Consider the following 23,016-nt stretch of genomic DNA (forward strand, 5'->3'; position numbering starts at 1 on the left):
AATAAAAATAACCACTACTTCAAAAGAATATACCTCCACTTTCTCATACTTTATATTTCAATCACTGCTTTCATAACGTATTGTTAGTCCAAATTATCCTTTTGTGTGAATATTTTTAAATTTGTCACTTTTCAAGGTTCTTAAACACAGTTTTTTTCTCTTTGTCAGTAGACTGAATTACTGCCAAAGTACAGCTCCCTGCCAGGAGTCTGCTACGTTTCCAGGTCTGGGTTTAGATGTTGAGGAGCCATGTTGAGAGCCATAGCAGCAGACCTGGGCAGTGAATCTTGGTGTGGGTTGACGATACATTGGTGAGAAGAGTTCTCATTAAAAGCATTCCCAGTGTACTTGTGTGGCTGATGGGCGGGGCCCACAGGGGTGTTGACAGCATGCAGCCCTTCCCTACAGCCCACTGAAATGTGCTTTTAAGGGGAACACCAAGGCTTCTCTGACACCTGTCATGAAGCAGCCGCCGACACGCTGAGCGTGCGCCCCCATTTCAGAGGGGAAACACACAACTGAGCAGCAATGCAGGACACTGGAAATGACAAGGACCAGCATTTAGGGGACATTTCTGCATTTATATACACACACGTCAAGTTCTCCAGGTCCACACACCCTTACATTTCAAACACAAAATGACATTATAAAAAAGTATGTCATAAAATAAAGACATCCAGGAGTTAATTAAAACAGAAAGGTTTGAAGCACAGAAAGTGCATCGAACCCCTTTTAAAAGGCTCATATTGCATTCCCCCAGACAGTAAGAACTCACTCCCCCTGAAGCTCTGCTTCCTTCCTATGGCTGTTCAGGTAACACATTACATACCTTTAAACTCTGAGCCTGGGCTAATACTGGACCCAGCACAGGAGAAAATGAACATATCATAATAAAAAATAGTGATGTCATAGAAGATAGTGTTCACATCATCATCAGAATAGTGCTGTCACAGGAGGTTATGCTGGGGTGGTCATTGGAATTGTGATATCACAGGAGATAAGACTGGCGTGACCACACCATGTGCGTTTGCATCATATTCTGATGCACTGTGTTTTAAAAAATCAGACTCATTTTTTAAATATGCTCTTTAAAAATATTCAAATCAAACTATATCAAACATGCCATGGAGAACATATGAGCTTCACCAGTGAGTTCTAGTGTCAGCATTTTAAAATTGGTTAGGACCTGAATCTAAAATCAGAGACAATATCATAAAAATCAATAACTACTGGCTATTTTCTAAAAATATATTATGACTTAGGACACAAGTTGTACAACAGGTCAACATTTACTGTGACATGGTAGATGGACAGGGCAGTCAGGAGATACTTTATCTCATGACTTCACTGGATCAGCATATGTACAAAATGGACACTATTAGCAGTGACTTGCTTTATTAACAAGCAGATTGAAGCCTTTTTATTTACAACATTTTTGTATTATATTTATAAATAAATATTACATTCTTACAATCTATAATGCAAACTGGACGTATTTACTGTATGTGTTCACCTGAGCTTAGAGGAGGGGATATCCTTGGTTGTGAACAGCATGTTCTACCAAATAAAGGAAAAAAACCCAAAGAACACGATAAAAAGCATGAGGCTCAGAGACTTAATAGAGGATAGAAAAATGTACATCTTCACAACAGGAGAAGAAACACATTCGCACGGTAATGACAGACATGAGTAGTCGACCGTGTAGTTGACCATTTGTACATTGTCTTTGAAAATTGTGTTCACAGAAAATGGAGGGAGCTCAGGAAATATGAATCCTATTTTATCCCTCCGAGAACCATATGGTCACACCAGTAGGTCACATCGTCAAACCATCAAGTCACATGGTCACACTGTGAGGTCACATTGTCACACCATCAGGTCCCATGGTCGCAGGTCAGAGGTCGTTTCCATTTTTGTTCTGGAGGGCAGAGCCAGCCTGTGCGTATTGCTCCAGTGTCTTTGGCCAGGCTGGGCGGGCTAACCCAGAGCATGGTGAGTTCTGCAGTCTCCTGTCCCAGCTCTGCCCCCGTTGCTGGGCACTGGGGAGCAGATATCCCAGTGAACACAGCCCCTCCCAAAAACGAGGGCTTTACTGTATATGTAACAATGAGGGGAAGCAGCCGGGACACAGACGGGTCTCTCCTTCGCACACGCCTACCCCCCTCCCCCCCCGATTTCATCTCGTCCCATTTTCAGTTCCCACTGGAGAAGATCCCACTGCTGACACCATCGCTACTCCAGCTGATCTACTGTCACCCAAAGACAATGAACTTGAGTAAAGCTGACCTTTGACCTTTGCTATGGACAGATTCCACTATTGGTTGTGCATGTATGTAGGGAGTTACAAAACATCTATGTGGAGGGGGGGGGGGGGGGGGGGGGGTAAGGAGAAATCTCATCATCAGAAAAGAGAGGGACCAATCCCCGGGGAGCAGCAGAAGCAGTGCCCAGGACTGAGAGCTGTGAGTGACGTGTGACACTGTGTTTCTCTGTACATTAAATGGGTATTTAGCCCCGGACTACAGCAGGGCTGCTGAAAGCACATACACTCCCACACACTCTCCCTGCTCTCTCTGAGGGCGTGAGAGAAGAAATAAAACATATTAAACAAAAGCAGAACTCAAAGGTTGAGCAAAACGCTGCCTCCTGCCTGTCACCCATTTCCAGCCTTTATTCTGAGCCGCTCTCCACTGAAGTTTGCTTAATCCCTCTTTAGCTATAATGTCTTTCTGTTTTAATTCCTTTATTACTCTCTCTTCTCCTGGAAAGATGTCCAATGCAGAACAGTTTTATTTGCACCCTGGGATTTAACCCTAACCCTAACCCTTCCCTCTCTCTTATCCTCTCTCCCAGCATCCTCCTGTTCCCCACTCCACCTCTCAGCATGCTCCTGTTCCCCACTCCCACTCCCAGCATCCTCCTGTTCTCCATTCCACCTCCCAGCATCCTCCTGTTCTTCACTCCACCTCCCAGCATGCTCCTGTCCCCCACTCCACCTCCCAGCATCCGCCTGTTCACCACTCCACCTCCCAGCATCCTCCTGTTCCCCACCCCATCTCCCAGCATCCTCCTGTTCTCCACTCCACCTCCCAGCATGCTCCTGTCCCCCACTCCACCTCCCAATATCCTCCTGTTCCCCAACCCATCTCCCAGCATCCTCCTGTTCCCCACTCCACCTCCCAGCATCCTCCTGTTCCCCACCCCATCTCCCAGCATCCTCCTGTTCCCCACTCCACCTCCCAGCATCCTCCTGTTCCCCAACCCATCTCCCAGCATCCTCCTGTTCCCCACCCCAGCATCCACCTCTTCCTAGCAGGTCCAAAGGCATTATAGGTGAGTTAAAATCCTGTGTCCTGTCCCCTCCTCTCACAGATTGTCCTGTAGCCTCTCCATGTAGGTTCTGATTTCAGCTGATTGGCTCAGGTCCATGTCCTGACAGACCCACTTGATGTCGTCCTCGTTGCCGATGAGGATGGAGTTGGTGTAGGGGCCACCTTCGTCGGGCAGGATGGTGGCGAAGGAGGTGAACTTGACGCGCTTGCGCTTGGCGCTGGGGGAGTTGTTGAGGGGTGTGGTTTTGGGGTCCTGGCCATTGCAGGGTCCCGGGTCGGGGGAGCAGTGCATGGAGCCCTGACTGCTCTTCTGGGTGCCCCCGTTCAGCAGGTATTTGCTCTCCTCGTAAGCCTCGCCGCGGTCAATGATGGTGGTGCACTCATCCCCGTGGGGCGGGGCCTCGGTGTGGTGCTCCAGGAGCTCCGCCTCGTTGCCCAGCCACACCCAGTCGTGGGCGTGGTTCAGGTTGCCCTGCTCCAGCGCCGGCAGCTGCTTGTGGCGGTACCGGAAGGCGAAGGTGATGCAGTTGATGAGGAAGACGAGGATGGCCAGGCAGAAGACCCCCAGCAGGGCGTACATGCCGATCTCCAGGTCAGACAGCCCACGCGCGGCCTGGGAAAGGTCGCTCTCGGCCCCCCCAGGGAGCTCCACCTGGGCGGGGAAGCTGGTGAAGCCCGGGGGGGCGTTGGGACCCCCAGCACCCGGCTTGGCCCGGCTGGTGATGGTGGTTTTGGTGGTGGTGCTGACCTTCCTCATGGCCCCCTCCTCGCGGTCGGACGCAGCGCTGTTGTACTTCCAGCCCCCCCCCCTGCTCGCCGTCCTGCTCCGGCCCCTTCAGCCGCCGCTCGCTGGTGCTGTTATCCAGAGCGCCCCCCCCCTCCCCGTCCTCCTGCCCCGAGCCCCGCTGCTCCACGTCGTTCTGCCCAAACTTCACCCGCACACTCCCGGTGCCCCACGCCAGGACGCTCTTCCTCTTGGACTTCTGGCAGGCCTCAGAGATCACCATCTCCACCCGGACTAAGGGCCCCTGCCCCTCCCCCTCCGCCACCACCACTGGCCACTTCAGCGGGTGCTCCTGATACACGGAGACGATGCTTTGGTCCAGCGAGGTGGCGGTCAGGCTGAAGTCTTTGGGGTCATAAATATTCAGGGGGGTAACGGAGCCATCGCTGAACTGGATCCAGACACTGATGATGGCATCCTGCAGAAAAACCAAAACACACAACATGACGTCACTCCACCAAAAGAGCACTCAGCACTGTCTGAGTATTCTGCGCAATACGCCTCAGCTCTGCCTGAGTATTCTGCACAATACGCCTCAGCTCTGCCTGAGTATTCTGCACAATAAGCCTCAGTTCTGTCTGAGTATTCTGCGCAATACGCCTCAGCTCTGCCTGAGTATTCTGCACAATACGCCTCAGCTCTGCCTGAGTATTCTGCACAATATGCTTTTGCATGTTCATGTGAATTCACATGCCTCCGTGTTGTGGCACATGCAGCTTGATGTTCGCAGGAAATAAAAAAAAAAAAAGAAATAAAAAGTTTCCATCAGGCCAACTTTCCTTAATTTTATATTTGATACTGATACAATACCATGGGGGAGCTGTAATATGTCTTGTTAACATAAATACTTCCCTTAAATACTTAATTTCTCATGCTAAGAGGAAAATAATATTCAGGTTATACTCTTACAGCTAAACCCTTTGAAAAATGCAATTAAACCTGCATATTAAACCTGTGTATTGGACATAACTTCCATCCTTCTACATAAATGAAAGAATAAACAATAAAACAAATCAAAAACAGAAAACAAATGAACTAGAGAAATGCATGTTTTGTCTAAATAATGTGAAATTCTACTACTGCTGCTAATATTAACTAGTGCAAGAGTTTTAAAAATGTGCGCAACAACATGAAAACATTCTCATAGAGAAAATAACCCATCTGTATGAACCATATGCAATAAAAAGCCATTCAGTTGTGATGTGTGGTTCCCTAGCAACCCTGCTTTCAGATCCAAACCTTTGAAATGATAAAACACATTCATTCTTCAGAAAACTATATTAAGATTTGATCTGAATGAAAATGTACATATCTAGGCATATGTATTATATATTTTATTACGTCACTTTTAATTTATAAACAAAACTAGAATAAATCTCATTAATTGGTCAGATATTCAAAACAATTGCCATTTTTTGATTCTGAAACGTCATTAATATATGGAATACCAGGACAGCCAATCCTGTTTCCAGTTTGATTCACATTGACACTGTGAAGTGTCTCTGCTGAAGCCTTTAAGCCCAGGCCTCCCTCTGTGTGGAGCTGGCTAAGCTGCCCTTTCTGTCAGCTCTGAGAGTTACACACCTATGAGGTCAGCTCTGAGAGTTACACACCTCTGAGGTCAGAGCTGAGAGTTACACACCTCTGAGGTCAGCTCTGAGAGTTACACACCTCTGAGGTCAGCTCTGAGAGTTACACACCTCTGAGGTCAGCTCTGAGAGTTACACACCTCTGAGGTCAGCTCTGAGAGTTACACACCTCTGAGGTCAGCTCTGAGAGTTACACACCTCTGAGGTCAGCTCTGAGAGTTACACACCTCTGAGGTCAGCTCTGAGAGTTACACACCTATGAGGTCAGCTCTGAGAGTTACACACCTCTGAGGTCAGCTCTGAGAGTTACACACCTATGAGGTCAGCTCTGAGAGTTACACACCTCTGAGGTCAGCTCTGAGAGTTACACACCTCTGAGGTCAGAGCTGAGAGTTACACAACTCTGAGGTCAGCTCTGAGAGTTACACCCTGGAAATTCAAAATGGCCACAGATACACCAGCAACCCCTCTTACCTAAAGCTAATCAGTAATACAACCCCAAAAAAAAAACTTTACGTATGAACATTCAAATTATGAATGTCTATGTTCTGCCCTAACCCAAAGGGGAGACCTTGCATACGCCAAAGTTTATTTTTTCTTTTTTTAAACTTGATAAATGCTCATGTAAAAGTTTATTTAAATAATAAAAACATTTTCAGATTCCAACATGATGCTCCCTGAGCAACTATAAATGTCCCCAGGGTTCAGTGTGAATTTAACACACTGCAGATGACACCAGGATTGCCTCAGTTTGGCCACACTCATTCTATTCCTCTTTCGTATTCAGCATTTCAAACTCCTTTCAAACTCCCCATGTATAGAGTACTACAGACACGCCCCACACCCCGGGTGCTCTCTCACCTGTTTTGGGGAATGCAGCAGGTCTTGTGCTGTTGCCGTGGCAACGATAGCCCAGCTGTTGCTGGGGCTGGCCTGTAGGGAGAGGCTAAGCCCTGCCACCAGCTGCACCCCCAGATCTGTGATGGTCACCTTGTCATCCAACACCGTCACCGTCTTCTCTGCCAGGATAGAGTCCGAGAGAGGCGACAGCACCTGAGGAGAGCCAGTATCCATCTTCAGTTCATCAGCGACTATCACATCCACGACCCCTTTACTGAACCTCAAACACATCCACTCTCACATCTACTACCCCTTTACTGAACCCCAAACACATCCACTCTCACATCCACTACCTCTTTACTGAGCCTCAAACACATCCACTCTCACATCTACTACCCCTTTACTGAGCCTCAAACACATCCACTCTCACATCTACTACCCCTTTACTGAGCCTCAAACACATCCACTCTCACATCTACTACCCCTTTACTGAGCCTCAAACACATCCACTCTCACATCCACTACCCCTTTACTGAGCCTCAAACACATCCACTTTCACATCTACTACCCCTTTACTGAGCCTCAAACACATCTACTGCCCCTTTAGTGAGCCTCAAACACATCCACTCTCACATCCACTACCCCTTTACTGAGCCTCAAGCACACGTGTGTGTGCATGTGTGTGTGTGTTCGTGTGTGTGTGACTCTTTCGTCCCTGTGTATCTCCTGGCAGGTGTGTGTCTCATGTCTTATCCAATCAGCACCCGGCCACACAGGTAAACAGAGCTTAGGTAAGCCACACAGAGGAAACCCTGAGTGAACATGGCCTTGTGGAAAAGCACTCCCAAGATGCACTGCTCAGCCACATGTTGAGTGACACAGAGGGACTTCCCAGCAGAGAGGGAGAAATTGAAACGTCAAATGAGAATGAGAATCAGTGCAGCGGTGGTGTCACGGGACAGAACTGTAAATCCCTCCTCGAATTTCAATTAAACTGCCACAGCAGCCCCCGTGGGTCCCAGGCATCCCACGGCTCTTTCAACCAGACGCGCAATTTAATTACCGAGCAGCGACATAAGCACATCGCAGGAACGCAAATAATGTCCGTCAGACGCGGCCGGACGTGTCTCCGCCTGCCCGCGCACCTTCGCTCGCGCGCTGAGCTCGTTAGCGCACAGGACAGCGCCTGTCACCATGCCGACAGGCAGGTAATCGCCCCACATCCGGAACACATTTACAAAAGAACAAACTGTGCGCCCGTTAGCATCCCACCGAGCTGACGTTCGCCTTGCTTTCAGGTAAACTGGCTGTGTCCAACGGCATCAGTGGAGTCTGAATCAGCCCCTGGCCATTATAGCCAAACTCTTCCTGAAAATAACTGTCCAATCAAGATAGAGATGATCCATGCCTGTGTTTCCCTTTATGACTGCATACCGTGCTGTAAAGTGTGCACTAATGTCAGGCCCTGTAAAGTGTGCACTAATGTCAGGCCCTGTAAAGTGTGCACTAATGTCAGGCCCTGTAAAGTGTGCACTAATGTCAGGCCCTGTAAAGTATGCACTAATGTCAGGCCCTGTAAAGTGTGCACTAATGTCAGGCCCTGTAAAGTGTGCACTAATGTCAGGCCCTGTAAAGTGTGCACTAATGTCAGGCCCTGTAAAGTGTGCACTAATGTCAGCCTCTGTAAAGTGTGCACTAATGTCAGGCCCTGTAAAGTGTGCCCCTGTATGGTGGTGGGTGGAGTTTCCCAGGAGGGGAGGAGTTTTAAACTCACCTGTATGGTGGTGGGTGGAGTTTCCCAGGAGGGGAGGAGTTTTAAACGCACCTGTATGGTGGTGGGCGGAGTTTCCCAGGAGGGGAGGAGTTTTAAACTCACCTGTATGGTGGTGGGCGGAGTTTCCCAGGAGGGGAGGAGTTTTAAACTCACCTGTATGGTGGTGATGCCCAGGTCCCTGCCCATCAGCACTCGGCCGTCCAGCAGTCGGGCGATGCGTGGGTCCTCCACCTTGAAGAAGTCCAGGACCAGGTCGGTGATGTCAGCCTGCCAGTCCGCCCCCAGCATGTAGACCAGCTCTCCGCCCGGGTCCGCCGGCTCGGCCACGAAGTGGGTCAGAACGCGCACCAGAGCATACTGGTACTGCAGAGTGCAGCCTTTACCTTTCCGCTCTTCATCATCGTCATCCTCGCTGTCCCGCGTGGGCCTGCCGTACAGGAGGAGAACCTCGTCATGAGCGCAGAGTGGGCGGGTCCCCCCGCTCGGCCACCGCAGCCCCCGCCCCCCCCCCCCGGTCCCCCACCGCAGACCCCCCCCTCCACAAAGACACACAGTCCTCCTCTCCCTCCACACAGTGAAGGAGGAGACTCAAGACAGCTTTAATGGCCATAGGTACACATGTTACTATAGAAAATGTGTGGCTCATTCAAAATCATTAACAAACCTGTGTACTAACCGTTCTTCAAGCTGCTGAACACAGCCGTGAACTCGCCTTTACCGTCAGACTTACCGTTTTCATAACCCTAACCCTAAACCTAACCCTAGTTTGGGCCCTTAACCCTAAATGAAGATATAAGCCGCGTTTCCACCGCAGGAACTATACCCCGGAACTAGGAACCTTTTGAGGAACTCAGTGCGTTTCCACCGCAGGAACTAGGGTCTAAATTTAGTTCTGGGGGCTTTGTTTTACCCCCCAAAACGTTCCTGCTCGGGGGGGGTAGTACTTTCCGAAAGTACAGGAACCTTTTGGGTGGAGCTTGCAGCGCTGAACATTTCTGATTGGTCGAGTACTCGTAGCATTTGTGTTGTATTTATTTTCCGCCATTACCCGCCATGTTTGAAAATATGCAGCGGCAAACCAATTTATTTTCATAACTTCAAATCAAACTTGTATGTTATGCGGCGCAGTAGCCTACTTTTGGTTATAGCCTGTCAACGTCTTGGAATTATAACGTGTGCTCTTCTGTTCTTTTCTTGCATTAGTATTCGTTTATAAAATGCTAAGCATTCGTGCTGGGACAGCATATTACGTAGGCTACCAAAACATTCAAACGGATTAATTCGGTTGCTGAATATTTTCTTCCGGATTTTCTTTGTTAGCCCGTTGTAATTGACTCGAAACGTTTGATACAGTTATGTGAGGTATGCGGTAGTTCTGCATAATTAACATTGGTGATACAATACAAGCAAACTGGAAATCACCTTCCGCACTTTTTATCCGGGTAAAATAACAGGTTAATTCTAGTAATCTTCCCTTTAACTTTTTCAGACTGCCGTAATTTTACTGCCATTTTTCAATTCCACGAAAAGACCAGGAAGACTATGGACTCATTTATGGTGCATGGTTCGCATCTGGAGGGCACACTTCGCTGCTCGGCTAGCAGTAACTTCGAAGGAAAGCAAACGGTGGCTGTACCACTACTAATTTACATTTTCACGCAAGTCCGAGTTTTCGTTCTATTCTTGTCATTTTGCGATTAGCCTATATGGAATTGACGACGAGAAAGTAATAAAACAGCTAATTGTTTACAACGTGTGTATGTTTTCTGCTGTTAATAAATGTGTTTGAGACGATATATGAAAATCAATAAATACAAAAGTAACCATATATAGTCATTGTTGGTAACCCGTTGTATATAAGTGGAATAAACCCCTCCGGGCTGTCCCGGTTATTAGAAAATAATGTAGGCTACTTCGGTGGTAGTTATGGGGTTACAGAAGAAATCATATGACAGATGGACCGACGACAACGTCAGTGGGCTAATTTGCCTAATCTTCGCGGTACTTTAGACCCCGGTGGAAACGCAGACAACCATTGGCTGAAGGAACCTTTTAGTTCCTGGTAAAGTAGTTCCTGGGACTGAAAGTTCCGGGTAATTTTGGTGGAAACGCGGCTATAGATACCTTTGAAAACTTCAGAAAACCCATTTTAAATTGATGAAAAAGAAGGTAAATATCATCAATAAAATAATACAAATGCAAAAGAATATGTTTGAGGTCATTTGGAAAAAAAATTTTTTTTAAGTTTTCCTTGAAAAAATGTGCATTTATTGCATTTTTTAAACCAGAAAGCTGAATTTCTGTCAGGTACAGTTCCAAACTTTTCAGAGGTAAAGTAAGAGCTGCTTCCATAATTAGACTGCTCTCTTCTCTGTCAACACTACACCACCCTTATTATCATAAAAACACTACACCACCTTTATTATCATAAGAGCTCTTTCCTTAATGTTGTACATGTGGCATCTGGTGGAAGTGTACCTTGCCTGCAATACAATCTGTGCCTGGCAGTTTTTTTACTGGATAAGACATAAAAAGCACACATCCGGCACCCCCCCCCCCCCCCCCCAAACACAAGTGTGATTACAGACAGAATCTCAGCACATTCCCCAAAGACTCTGCAGACCCCCCCCCCCCCCCCCTCAGCCCCCCACCCACCCACCCACAAGCTCAGTTCCACCACTGACAGAACTGCCTTCAAAAGTAATATCACCACTACACACATAGTTACAGACAGCACTACAGACAGTGCTACAGACACTGCTATGGACACAGATTGGGATGTTGAATTGAGAAGAGGCTGTCATTTCCAATACATTTCTCAATGTAAATATGGTACAAAAACTCATTTTAAACAAGCTGACATGATATTGCATTTTTATTGTGTGTGTCTGTATATGTGTGATCACATAATTCACACTGTCATTAATTAGGTTTGTAAGTATTCATAAAAGTGACACTTCAGGCTAGATGTTTTTGATGCTTGTTCTATCACCTGCTTATATCATGCTAACTTTACATGTGAACTGGATAATTAGAGAAAGTGATAATTTTTATAGTTCTCAATGTGATAAATGGATGAATCTACGTGCCTCATGGGACCACAGTATCACTTTAATCATGTTGTATATACATAGATATTAAATAAAAGAACATAAAAAAATGAGAATACATAATGAGTAAAACAGTTCATTCAGCTCATCTACATACCATGTACCTGCAAACGTACATATGTGTGCTCTATAGTACGCAATACGCAGCATTTATATACGTTGCATGAAGCTACGCATGTAGCTTACCTAACCCCAACCCTAACCCCAACCCTAAACTTCAGCAACGTTACACACCTAACCCTAACCCCAACCCCAACCCTAACCTTCAGCAACGTTACACACCTAACCCTAACCCCAACCCCAACCCCAACCCTAACCTTCAGCAACGTTACACACCTAACCCTAACCCCAACCCTAACCTTCAGCAACATTACACACCTAACCCTAACCCCAACCCCAACCCTAACCTTCAGCAACGTTACACACCTAACCCTAACCCCAACCCTAACCTTCAGCAACGTTACACACCTAACCCTAACCCCAACCCTAACCTTCAGCAACGTTACACACCTAACCCTAACCCCAACCCCAACCCTAACCCTAACCCCAACCCTAACCTTCAGCAACGTTACACACCTAACCCTAACCCTAACCTTCAGCAACGTTACACACCTAACCTTAACCCCAACCCTAACCTTCAGCAACTTTACACACCTAACCCTAACCCCAACCCTAACCTTCAGCAACGTTACACACCTAACCCTAACCCTAACCCCAATCCTAACCTTCAGCAACGTTACACACCTAACCCTAACCCCAACCCTAACCTTCAGCAACGTTACACACCTAACCCTAACCCCAACCCTAACCTTCAGCAACGTTACACACCTAACCCTAACCCCAACCCTAACCTTCAGCAACGTTTCACACCTAACCCTAACCCTAACCCTAACCTTCAGCAACGTTACACACCTAACCCTAACCCCAACCCCACCTTCAAGAAATCAACCCAGGCAGGCAGGGGCACAGGGGGAGGGGCACAGCAGCACAGGGGGAGTGGCACAGCAGCATAGGGGGAGGGGCACAGCAGCACAGGGGGAGGGGCACAGCAGCACAGGGGGAGTGGCACAGCGGTAGAGGGGGAGGGGCACAGCGGCACAGGGGGAGGGGCACAGCAGCACAGGGGGAGGGGCACAGCAGCACAGGGGGAGTGGCACAGCAGCTCAGGGGGAGGGGCACAGCAGCACAGGGGGAGGGGCACAGCCCAGGGGGAGGGGCACAGCAGCACAGGGGGAGGGGCACAGCCCAGGGGGAGGGGCACAGCAGCACAGGGGGAGGGGCACAGCTCAGGGGGAGGGGCACAGCAGCACAGGGGGAGGGGCACAGCTCAGGGGGAGGGCCGTACTGTACTTGCCTCTTATTGGACAGGATGGGCACCCTCCAGCCCTTCACCTGGCTCAGCTCCGTGTCGGACACCTCGATCTGCAGAGGGAGGCGGGGCACCCACACCGTCATCTCCAGGTGTGTGCGCAGGTACAGGTAGGAGAAGTTCACCCGCAGAGACTGCTTTCCACGCATCTCCTTCCCATTGACCAGGACTGAGTCACACCTCGGCGCTACCTGCAGGAGCACACACAGTACTGCTCAGGACTGGGTTGAAGCAAAGCGAAGCCAACAGGCCATTCAGCCCAACAATGCTCGCCATTTTCACCACTAATTTGTGCCTAGTGCTCTCACTACCTACAGACTAGACAGAATCTATCACCGTATCAAGCCCGTATCAAGCCTGTATCAAGCTTGTATCAAGCCCGTAGTGAGGTGTGTTCATAGACAGTGAGGTGTGTTCACACAGTGAGGGTAGTGTGTTCATAGACAGTGAGGGTAGTGTGTTCATAGACAGTGAGGTGTGTTCATAGACAGTGAGAGGTGTGTTCATAGACAGTGAGAGGTGTGTTCATAGACAGTGAGAGGTGTGTTCATAGACAGTGAGCATAGTGTGTTCATAGACAGTGAGGTGTGTTCATAGACAGTGAGGTGTGTTCATAGACAGTGAGAGGTGTGTTCATAGACAGTGAGGTAGGTGTGTTCATAGACAGTGAGGGTAGTGTGTTCATAAACAGTGAGGTGTGTGTGGGGTGATTTTAGGAAGGCTGCTAGGGGAACAGCTGGGGAAAGGCGTAACTCACACCTCTCTGATCCGGCGGCTTTGCTACGCTAATCTCTCAGTCTGCCGCAGGATTCCTTCAGCTATCCCATGATGCACAGAGGCCTCTCATGCAGGAAGTGGATAATGATGATTCAGTATCAGTGTGACAGTGCTCTCAGACAGGGATGCTGCACAGACAGGCAGCCATGATTATCTGTCTCCTCCGAAATCAGGAAACATGATGAAGAGCCGTGGGAACGCGGTGCGACCGTGGGCCTGGTCTCAGTTACACCACCAAACAAAATTAATGCCACCGGAAAAGTGAATTAATGTCGTACAAGGCATGCAACAGTAAATACAATCGGAAAAGTTCAGCATTTCCATATCGCACTCAATGACAGGCATACACAGGGGGGTAGTTTTCATGTAATCAGTGTCAACAACACCCAGGCACTATTACAGAGACGGGGACGGTAATAATTGTTGTGTGGCTTCTCTTGGTAATTCCAAATGGAGTTTTCGTCTTGTCTGATTGCTCCGGTGCCACCTGTAATTATGCAGCAACAAAAAAAGCACGCACTCTCTCTCTCTCTCTCTCTCTCTCTCTCTCTCCTGCCTCCTCTCCTCTGCAGACAGGAAAGCGGCACAATTTCAGCAGACAAATGGAAAGCCCAGCTGCATTAAAGCAGAGCAGCTTATAAAAGCCCCTTCCATCTGCCACCAGAGCATTCTGCGCCCGGCGCTCAGGGCCTGATTGCTTTGTAACAGCAGAAGTGATAAACTTGCTGGGGCGAGATCCCTGATCCCTGCCCTGCGTTTGTGTTGTGAGCGCTCGATGCACACTATGTGTGATATTGCTCCCAAGTTATTTCAGTATCGTCTCCCAAGAGATATCTCATTACATTTACACATGAATCATAATACAGGGTCACCACACACACACACACACGCACGTAAACACACACACACACACACACACACAGACACATAGACACACACACGCACACACACACAAACATACACACACACGCACACACACACACACACACGCCAATGAAGCTGTGTAATACACAGGCTCTACAGGACCCTGTGTCAGCGAAGGTCAGACTCCCTCTGCCCCCCAGAGACAGAAAGACAGCAGGACAGTAGGACAGAAGGACAGAAAGACAGTGGGACAGAAAGACAGCAGGACAGCAGGACAGCGGGACAGCAGGACAGCAGGACAGAAAGACAGCAGGACAGTAGGACAGAAGGACAGAAAGACAGCAGGACAGAAGGACAGCAGGACAGTAGGACAGAAAGACAGCGGGACAGCTCCCAGAAGCCCCTGGGCTAGCAGTGCAGCCCCTGTGCAGCAGTATCTCTCAGGGGTCCCAGATGTGATCAATAGTACAGAGTAAATGCACACGTTACATGCTAAAACATGAGTACCCTCCCCTTTCATCCAATGACCCACCTGCCAATCAGTCCTCCCTGTTAAGGACATCAATAAGAGCTACCAGGGCCCACCCTGCCCAAGACCAAACCTGGAGCGCAGGGCCTGCGTCTCATTGGTGAGCTAAGCTTGGGGCCTGCGTCTCATTGGTGAGCTACGCTTGGGGTCTGCACCTCATTGGTGAGCTAAGCTTGGGGTCTGCACCTCATTGGTGAGCTAAGCCTGGGGTCTGCACCTGATTGGTGAGCTCAGAGTAGAGTGTAGGCTTTGCCTGAGGTCCTATTGACCCAGCAGCCTGAGTCATATCGACACATTAAATAAGCCACTTTTAATTATCATTGATTGAACGTTTCAGGGATGGATAACCAATTATATGGAGAAATCAGCACTGTGCATCCAGGACTGTTTATGAAGGTCTTAAAAAAAAGAATTCATCCTCCTGCCATTTCATCTGAATAAGCAAATTTGGCTTTGGCATTTCCACTTTGACAGGACTGACATGCTGTTGCTAAGGTGGCACTCAGAGGGTTGGGAAGGAAGTGTCCGATGCTTCTGTAAAAATGCGCCTTTTTCACACACGAATGCAGAACTGAAGCCTAAAGTGGACCAAATGGATAATGATGTTCAAAGAGCACAGCTAAGGCAAACTGACAGGGCAATAACAAGGACCCAAACACACAGTAGTGTGAGTGTGTGTGTGTGTGTGTGTGTGTGCGTGTATGCATGTGTGTGCATGTGTCTGTGTGAGTGTGTGTGTGTGTGTGTGTGGTTGTTTGTGTGTGCGTGTATGCATGTGTGTGCGTGTGTCTGTGTGAGTGTGTGTGCGTGTATGCATGTGTTTGTGTGTGTCTGTGTGAGTGTGTGCGTGTGTGTCTGTGAGTGTGTGCATGTGCGTGTGAGAGTGTGTGTGTGTGTGTGTGTGTGTGTGCATCTGAGTATGTGCGTGTGAGTGTGCGTGTATGCATGTGTGCACGTGTGTGTGTGTTTCTGTGTGAGTGTGTGTGTGTGTGTGGGTGTGCATCTGAGTATGTGCGTGTGAGTGTATGCAGATGCCTTGATAAAATATGCATAGTCATTATTCTGACACAGTGCTCTGCATCTGAATCGTGTTTTCTTATCAGTGATCAAAGGGCAAGCAGGAGTGAGTCTCTGCTGAGCTGCATCTGGCCTTCAGGCCGTTAGCAGAATAAACCAGGGAGCACTGTACATAAGCGTGAGAGCAGGCTCCTAGTTACAGTTAGTTACCCCTCATTATTCCACAGTAACTGTGCTATTTAACCTGCTAGGCAGAGCCAGGCTGAGGCTGATTATTCCACAGTAACTGTGCTATTTAGCCTGCTAGGGAGAGTCAGGCTGAGGCTCATTATTCCACAGTAACTGTGCTATTTAGCCTGCTAGGCAGAGCCAAGCTGAGGCTCATTATTCCACAGTAACTGTGCTATTTAACCTGCTAGGCAGAGCCAGGCTGAGGTTCAGTGAGCGTTATCAGAACTGCCACCATGTGTGAATCGACGGGAAAGCAGAAGAGTGTGTGTGCTAAAGAACCCATGTGACCCATGTGAGCGTGTGACCCCTCGCATCCAATCAGCTCACAGAAAGGACCATGAGGATCTACACTTCGACTACAGTTTGTGTTTTCAGCAAACAACCACCACAGCATGCCCAGGTTCTGAGGAAACCTGGGGAAGAAGTGCTCCTCAGGGAGCTGCAGTTTGAGAGAACAGCATCCCAGCTGGCAGCCAGCAGGGAAGGTTAGATTGGGATTAAAGTTTTAAAAAAAACTGACCCAGGATGACAGTTGGAACGGAAACATGATTTTTTTCTGAGCAGACTCCAAAACAAAGGAAGCATGCTTCAAGTGTAAGCGTGTCCAAGCCAAGTTTTCCAAATGAAAAGCTTGATGAATCATTCTAAAGAGCAATTATGAGCAATTTGCAGTCTCATATGAGATTAGGCGATTCTTTTCAAAACATCAACGAACATCCGAAACGCAATGAAAACCCGATCTCCCATCGAGGACTTAATTATGGTGCCTCCAATTTCCACAATTAAGAGACAGCCAGGGCGATCTGCGGAGGGCTGGGGGAGCAGGGAAATGCACCCCCCCCCCCCCCCGCTCGCTTTCTGCTGGCTCAGACTGTCGCCATCCTCCCGCCCCCCCACCTGCCCCCCCGCTAGCCCCACCCCCTCCTTTCTCTCCTTCCTCCTGCCCCCCCGCCAAAACCTCCACCCACCCCCAACCTGCCCCCCTGCCTGTATCCCCGCCTGCCCCCCACCTGCCCCCCCGCCCACCCCCCATCCCGCCCCACCCCCTCCTTTCTCTCCATTCCCCGGCGCATCCGCCGCTTCTCGGGGGGTCAGGAGGAAGGCGGGGCGCAGCATCTGCCGCCGAGCATTTCTGCCGAAAGGAAGAGCAGGTGCTGCTTCCATGGGCGGGGGCGTTTCCACGGCACCCAGCGGCAGCGTTTCCACGGCACCCAGCGGTCCTCAGCAACGATGCTTCCTCAGTGCAGCCTCTGCATCAGGGGAGGGTACAGGCCAGGGTGTAATGGAACAGACCAGGGTGTAATGGCCAGTACACCCTGGCCTGTTCCATTACACCCTGGGCCTGTACCATTACACACTGGTCTGTACCATTACACACTGGTCGGTACCATTACACACTGGTCTGTATCATTACAGGTATGCCACCTGTCTACAGTGACTACAATAAACAGAAATGATTAATGTAAGTAAGGTAACTAAGCAGGTCAAAGGTTTAAATGCTACAAATCTGTTCATTTTAGTTGCAAGAAATGTAAAGGTGAGACTGATATTGTTGCTGGAGAGATTCTGCTTGCTGTCTGCTCAGAAGGCGTATTCTCATAATCATAATTGCTGGCAGAAGATGCAAATCCAGGCAACGCTCTGCTGTACACACACGGGGTGGAATAATCTGCTGTCTTTTCTGCAGGAGTTTTCTGTTTGTGGCTGGAAGTTTATTTACAGTCTGCTGCTGGTCCATTCCCCTGTGTCAGAAACAAACAGCTGAGCACTGGCTTTGGAGACACTGAAAAATTGATTTAATCTCGCTGTCTATTTTAGAAAAGGGGGAAAATGTGGATCACAGCATTTGGCATGAACAGAGAGCAGGACCAAGCAGCTGTCTCCCACAACACAACACAGAGCAAACTCACAGAGAGCAGGACCAAGCAGCAGTCTCCCACAACACAGAGCAAACTCACAGAGAGCAGGACCAAGCAGCAGTCTCCCACAACACAACACAGAGCAAACTCACAGAGAGCAGGACCAAGCAGCAGTCTCCCACAACACAGAGAAAACTCACAGAGAGCAGGACCAAGCAGCAGTCTCCCACAACACAGAGAAAACTCACAGAGAGCAGGACCAAGCAGCAGTCTCCCACAACACAGAGCAAACTCACAGAGAGCAGGACCAAGCAGCAGTCTCTCACAACACAACACAGAGCAAACTCACAGAGAGCAGGACCAAGCAGCTGTCTCCCACAACACAGAGCAAACTCACAGAGAGCAGGACCAAGCAGCTGTCTTCCACAACACAGAGCAAACTCACAGACAGCAGGACCAACTAGCTGTCTTCCACAACACAGAGCAAACTCACAGAGAGCAGGACCAAGCAGCTGTCTCCCACAACACAACACAGAGCAAACTCACAGAGAGCAGGACCAAGCAGCAGTCTCCCACAACACAGAGCAAACTCACAGAGAGCAGGACCAAGCAGCAGTCTCCCACAACACAGAGCAAACTCACAGAGAGCAGGACCAAGCAGCAGTCTCCCACAACACAGAGCAAACTCACAGAGAGCAGGACCAAGCAGCAGTCTCCCACAACACAGAGCAAACTCACAGAGAGCAGGACCAAGCAGCAGTCTCCCACAACACAGAGCAAACTCATAGAGAGCAGGACCAAGCAGCTGTCTCCCACAACACAGAGCAAACTCACAGAGAGCAGGACCAAGCAGCTGTCTCCCACAACACAGAGCAAACTCATAGAGAGCTAACAAAGTCAATTAGCAGGGAATAGGCTAAAGTGGAGGAAAAACCAGATCCACACATTCAGAGAGGAAATCCAGCTCAATGTTCATGCTGTTAGTAGTAGTAGTAGTAGTACACTAACACAGTGCAGGCAGAGCTGCCCCCCCACGCACACTAACACAGTGCAGGCAGAGCTGCCCCCCCACGCACACTAACACAGTGCAGGGAGAGCTGGTCCCGCTCTCCCCTCCTCTGATAAATCACTGATTATTCGGCTGACAATGCAAAACCTGCCAGAAGCGGAAGATGGACGCTCATTTCACACACCCTGCGTGGAGAGACCGGCGCTCTACGTCTGGCAGAGAGACAGTAAGTCAGACAGAAAGAGAGGGAGGAGGAGAGAAACCCACGAGGCCGGGATGCACGGGAGGCGGTCGGAAAGAAAAAGCACAGGCCATTAAAAAGCAAAAAGCAGGCCAGAGAGCCGCTTCCTGGCCAGTGACACTGCTGTCACAATGAGTTAGGAGAGTGTGTGGCAGGTTCCCATTCCCCCACCGCATCCCCCACTGCATTCTCACCGCATTCCCCACTGCATTCTCACCACATTCCCCACTGCATTCTCACTGTATTATCACTGCATTCTCACCGCATCCTCCCACTGCATCCCCCACTGCATTCTCATCACATTCTCCTACTGCATCCCCCACTGCATTCTCACCGCATCCCCCACTGCATTCTCGCCGCATCCCCCCACTGCATTCTCACCACATTCCCCCACTGCATTCTCACCACATTCCCCCACTGCATTCTCACCACATTCCCCCACTGCATTCTCACCACATTCCCCCACTGCATTCTCACCACATTCCCCCACTGCATTCTCACCACATTCCCCCACTGCATTCTCACCGCATCCCCCACTGCATTCTCACCACATTCCCCCACTGCATTCTCACTGCATTCCCCCACTGCATCCCCCACTGTATTCTCACCACATTTTCCCACTGCATTCCCCCACTGTATTCTCACCATGGGCAGTTTGGCCCTGAGAGGATGAGAGGTACAGCTCTGCAGATGAGGATGGGAATGGGGATGAGGCTCAGGATGAGGATAGGGATAGGGAGGAGAATAGGGATGGGGATGAAGATGGGGATGGGGATGAGGATGGGGATGAAGATGGGGATGGGGAAGAGGATGGGGAAGAGGATGAGGATGGGGAGGAGGATGGGGAAGAGGATGAGGATGGGGAGGAGGATGGGGACGGGGAGGAGGATGAGGATGGGGATGGGGATGGGGACGGGGAGGAGGATGGGGATGAGGATGGGGACGGGGAGGAGGATGGGGATGAGGATGGGGATGGGGAGGAGGATGGGGAAGAGGATGAGGATGGGGAGGAGGATGGGGATGGGGAGGAGGATGAGGACGGGACAAAAGCACCACAGACTCCCCAAACAGGCAGGGCCCCCCATGGCAGTCTCGGTCTCCCCCATGATGGAAACCCTTGATCTGGTTATCTCCCCCCCCCCGGCAGCTCAGGGAGGAGCATAGCGCGAGGGTCCCGCTGATTCATGTGGCTGTCATTAGCCGATTCCATTACACACCTCCTCCTGAATCCCTATCCCCGCCTATAATTCTTATTTGGTTAGCATAATAACGTTTCTTTAGAAAATCTCCCAGCTAATCATATCGCCTGTCACCTCACATTTACGCAGCTGGGCTGAAGGGCTCCCCAGCGCACGCGCTCAGATCGGCCCTCGCTACGGAGACGAATAACCGCTGACATCACGCTTCCATCAGGCCCATCAGCCGCTAAGTGGAGGATAAACCGCCGTCCATCTCTTCACTCTGCGGGAAACTCTCACATCACATGTGCATGCTGATGCTCACCTGCCTCACGTGCAATGAGCTTTCAGTATTATAAATGTACCGCAATTAAAATTAAAAATTAAAAATAGTGTTCAGTCAATCAAACATTTTGAGAAGAGCAGTACTTTGAAACAGCAGAGGAACTAAGTGACCAAACTACTTTAGCTTCACACTGGTCAACGGAAAGGAACAATGACCCTATTTCTGAGTAAAAGAAACCGTTCTGCTGCAGGAGGACTGGATGGGGACCTGTGCTTTGGGCAAAATGATATACGGGAATTTGCATAAATATTTGCATAGAGATATAAGTCAAGTGTGCCCTGAATGTGTCTTTTGTCTTGCAGTGTCCTGAATGTGTCTGTATGTAGAGTGCGGACACCATAAACTGACTCTCAATAGGGAAAATACACAGATACACAGGTCCCAATATACACAGGTCCCAATTTGTGAGCCGGATGAATAAATGAGAATCCGAAGGAAACAAAAGACCTGACCCAGGAGTGGCATCGCACGGGTATTAGAGCCGCGATCCTCAGGGGGGAAATGCGGAGAGAACGCACAGGCGAGGAAATAAAGTTTATAGTGAAACAAGCAAGCAGCACGGTTATTTTACCACTGTGTCCCTACATACAAGCAAGCAGCACAGGTATTTTACCACTGTGTCCCTACATACAAGCAAGCAGCACGGTTATTTTACCACTGTGTCCCTACATACAAGCAAGCAGCACAGGTATTTTACCACTGTGTCCCTACATACAAGCAAGCAGCACAGGTATTTTACCACTGTGTCCCTACATACAAGCAAGCAGCACGGTTATTTTACCACTGTGTCCCTACATACAAGCAAGCAGCACAGGTATTTTACCACTGTGTCCCTACATACAAGCTAGCAGCACAGGTATTTTACCACTGTGTCTCTACATATAAGCTAGCAGCACAGGTATTTTAGCACTGTGTCTCTACATACAAGCTAGCAGCACAGGTATTTTACCACTGTGTCCCTACATACAAGCAAGCAGCACAGGTATTTTACCACTGTGTCCCTACATACAAGCTAGCAGCACAGGTATTTTACCACTGTGTCCCTACATACAAGCAAGCAGCACAGGTATTTTAGCACTGTGTCTCTACATATAAGCAAGCAGCACAGGTATTTTAGCACTGTGTCTCTACATATAAGCAAGCAGCATGGTTATTATACCATCATGTCCCCACATACAAGCAAAGGTGATTTTTCAGAGAAGGATAAATGCAGGAGACACTGCAGTAAGCTCCTGCAGTGTGGCAGAAACTCGGGGAGAGAGGGGAAGAGACGTGTAAACAGGCGTAATTGGGCCTGCACAGATCATAAGTGTACATAAGGCCTCCAACAGCCAATCTGGAAGTGTGGAGTGGTCGAGGGCACTGAGCGTCTTCAAGGTTGGGGCACTGTTTCATTTTCCTCAGCAGTAAGACATTTCATTCCTCTCAGCAGAAAAGTGTTTCTTCCTCTTTGCAGGCGAATGTTTCTTCCTCTGTGCAGTAAAGAGTTTCATTTTCCTCTGTTTATCTCTCTGCACGAACAGGAGCTGGACGTGTCTGAGATGTTGGGAAAGCCCAAATTTAGGCTCTCTAATTGCAACAGTAATGGAACTGAGTAACTATTAATTACTGCCTACAATGTCCAACAAGAGAGCTCTGCATGCCAGAAATTTCATTTAATTAGCATATTGGTAATTGCTGTGAAAAAGCGGTTTTGTATTTCTATACATTCAAAGAACAATGAGCTGAGGCAGTAAACACAATAATAGACGTGATTTCATAATGTACATGTTGGCCTTATCTCTCCAGGGTGCTTTTCTCCCAGCGCAAGACCAGAGGGACCACAGCGCACAGTGTGCTTTATTTCCACTGGGTCTGAGGCGCTACGCTGTGCTTTATTTCCACTGGCTCTGAGGCGCTACGCTGTGCTTTAGCTCCACTGGCTCTGAGGCTCTCAGGCGCTACGCTGTGCTTTAGCTCCACTGGCTCTGAGGCGCTACGCTGTGCTTTATCTTCACTGGCTCTGAGGCTCTCAGGCGCTACGCTGTGCTTTAGCTCCACTGGCTCTGAGGCGCTACGCTGTGCTTTAGCTCCACTGGCTCTGAGGCGCTACGCTGTGCTTTATTTCCACTGGCTCTGAGGCGCTACGCTGTGCTTTAGCTCCACTGGCTCTGAGGCGCTACGCTGT

General features: G+C 49.2%; 1 protein-coding gene across 1 annotated transcript in view; it reads right to left on the bottom strand.

Moving 5' to 3' along the window:
- Positions 1–560: 560 nt before the first annotated feature.
- The window catches only part of si:dkey-215k6.1 (transmembrane protein 132C), a 153,934-nt gene continuing 131,478 nt past the window's right edge, over positions 561–23,016 (bottom strand). The window contains 5 exon segments of the mRNA XM_035380339.1: positions 561–4,132; positions 4,134–4,534; positions 6,567–6,758; positions 8,473–8,746; positions 12,784–12,989. Of these exon segments, the coding sequence (XP_035236230.1) occupies positions 3,367–4,132; positions 4,134–4,534; positions 6,567–6,758; positions 8,473–8,746; positions 12,784–12,989 (1,839 nt within the window). The 3' untranslated portion in view covers positions 561–3,366.

Source organism: Anguilla anguilla, chromosome 10, assembly GCF_013347855.1.
Source record: "Anguilla anguilla isolate fAngAng1 chromosome 10, fAngAng1.pri, whole genome shotgun sequence".
In the NCBI taxonomy this organism is placed as follows: domain Eukaryota; kingdom Metazoa; phylum Chordata; class Actinopteri; order Anguilliformes; family Anguillidae; genus Anguilla; species Anguilla anguilla.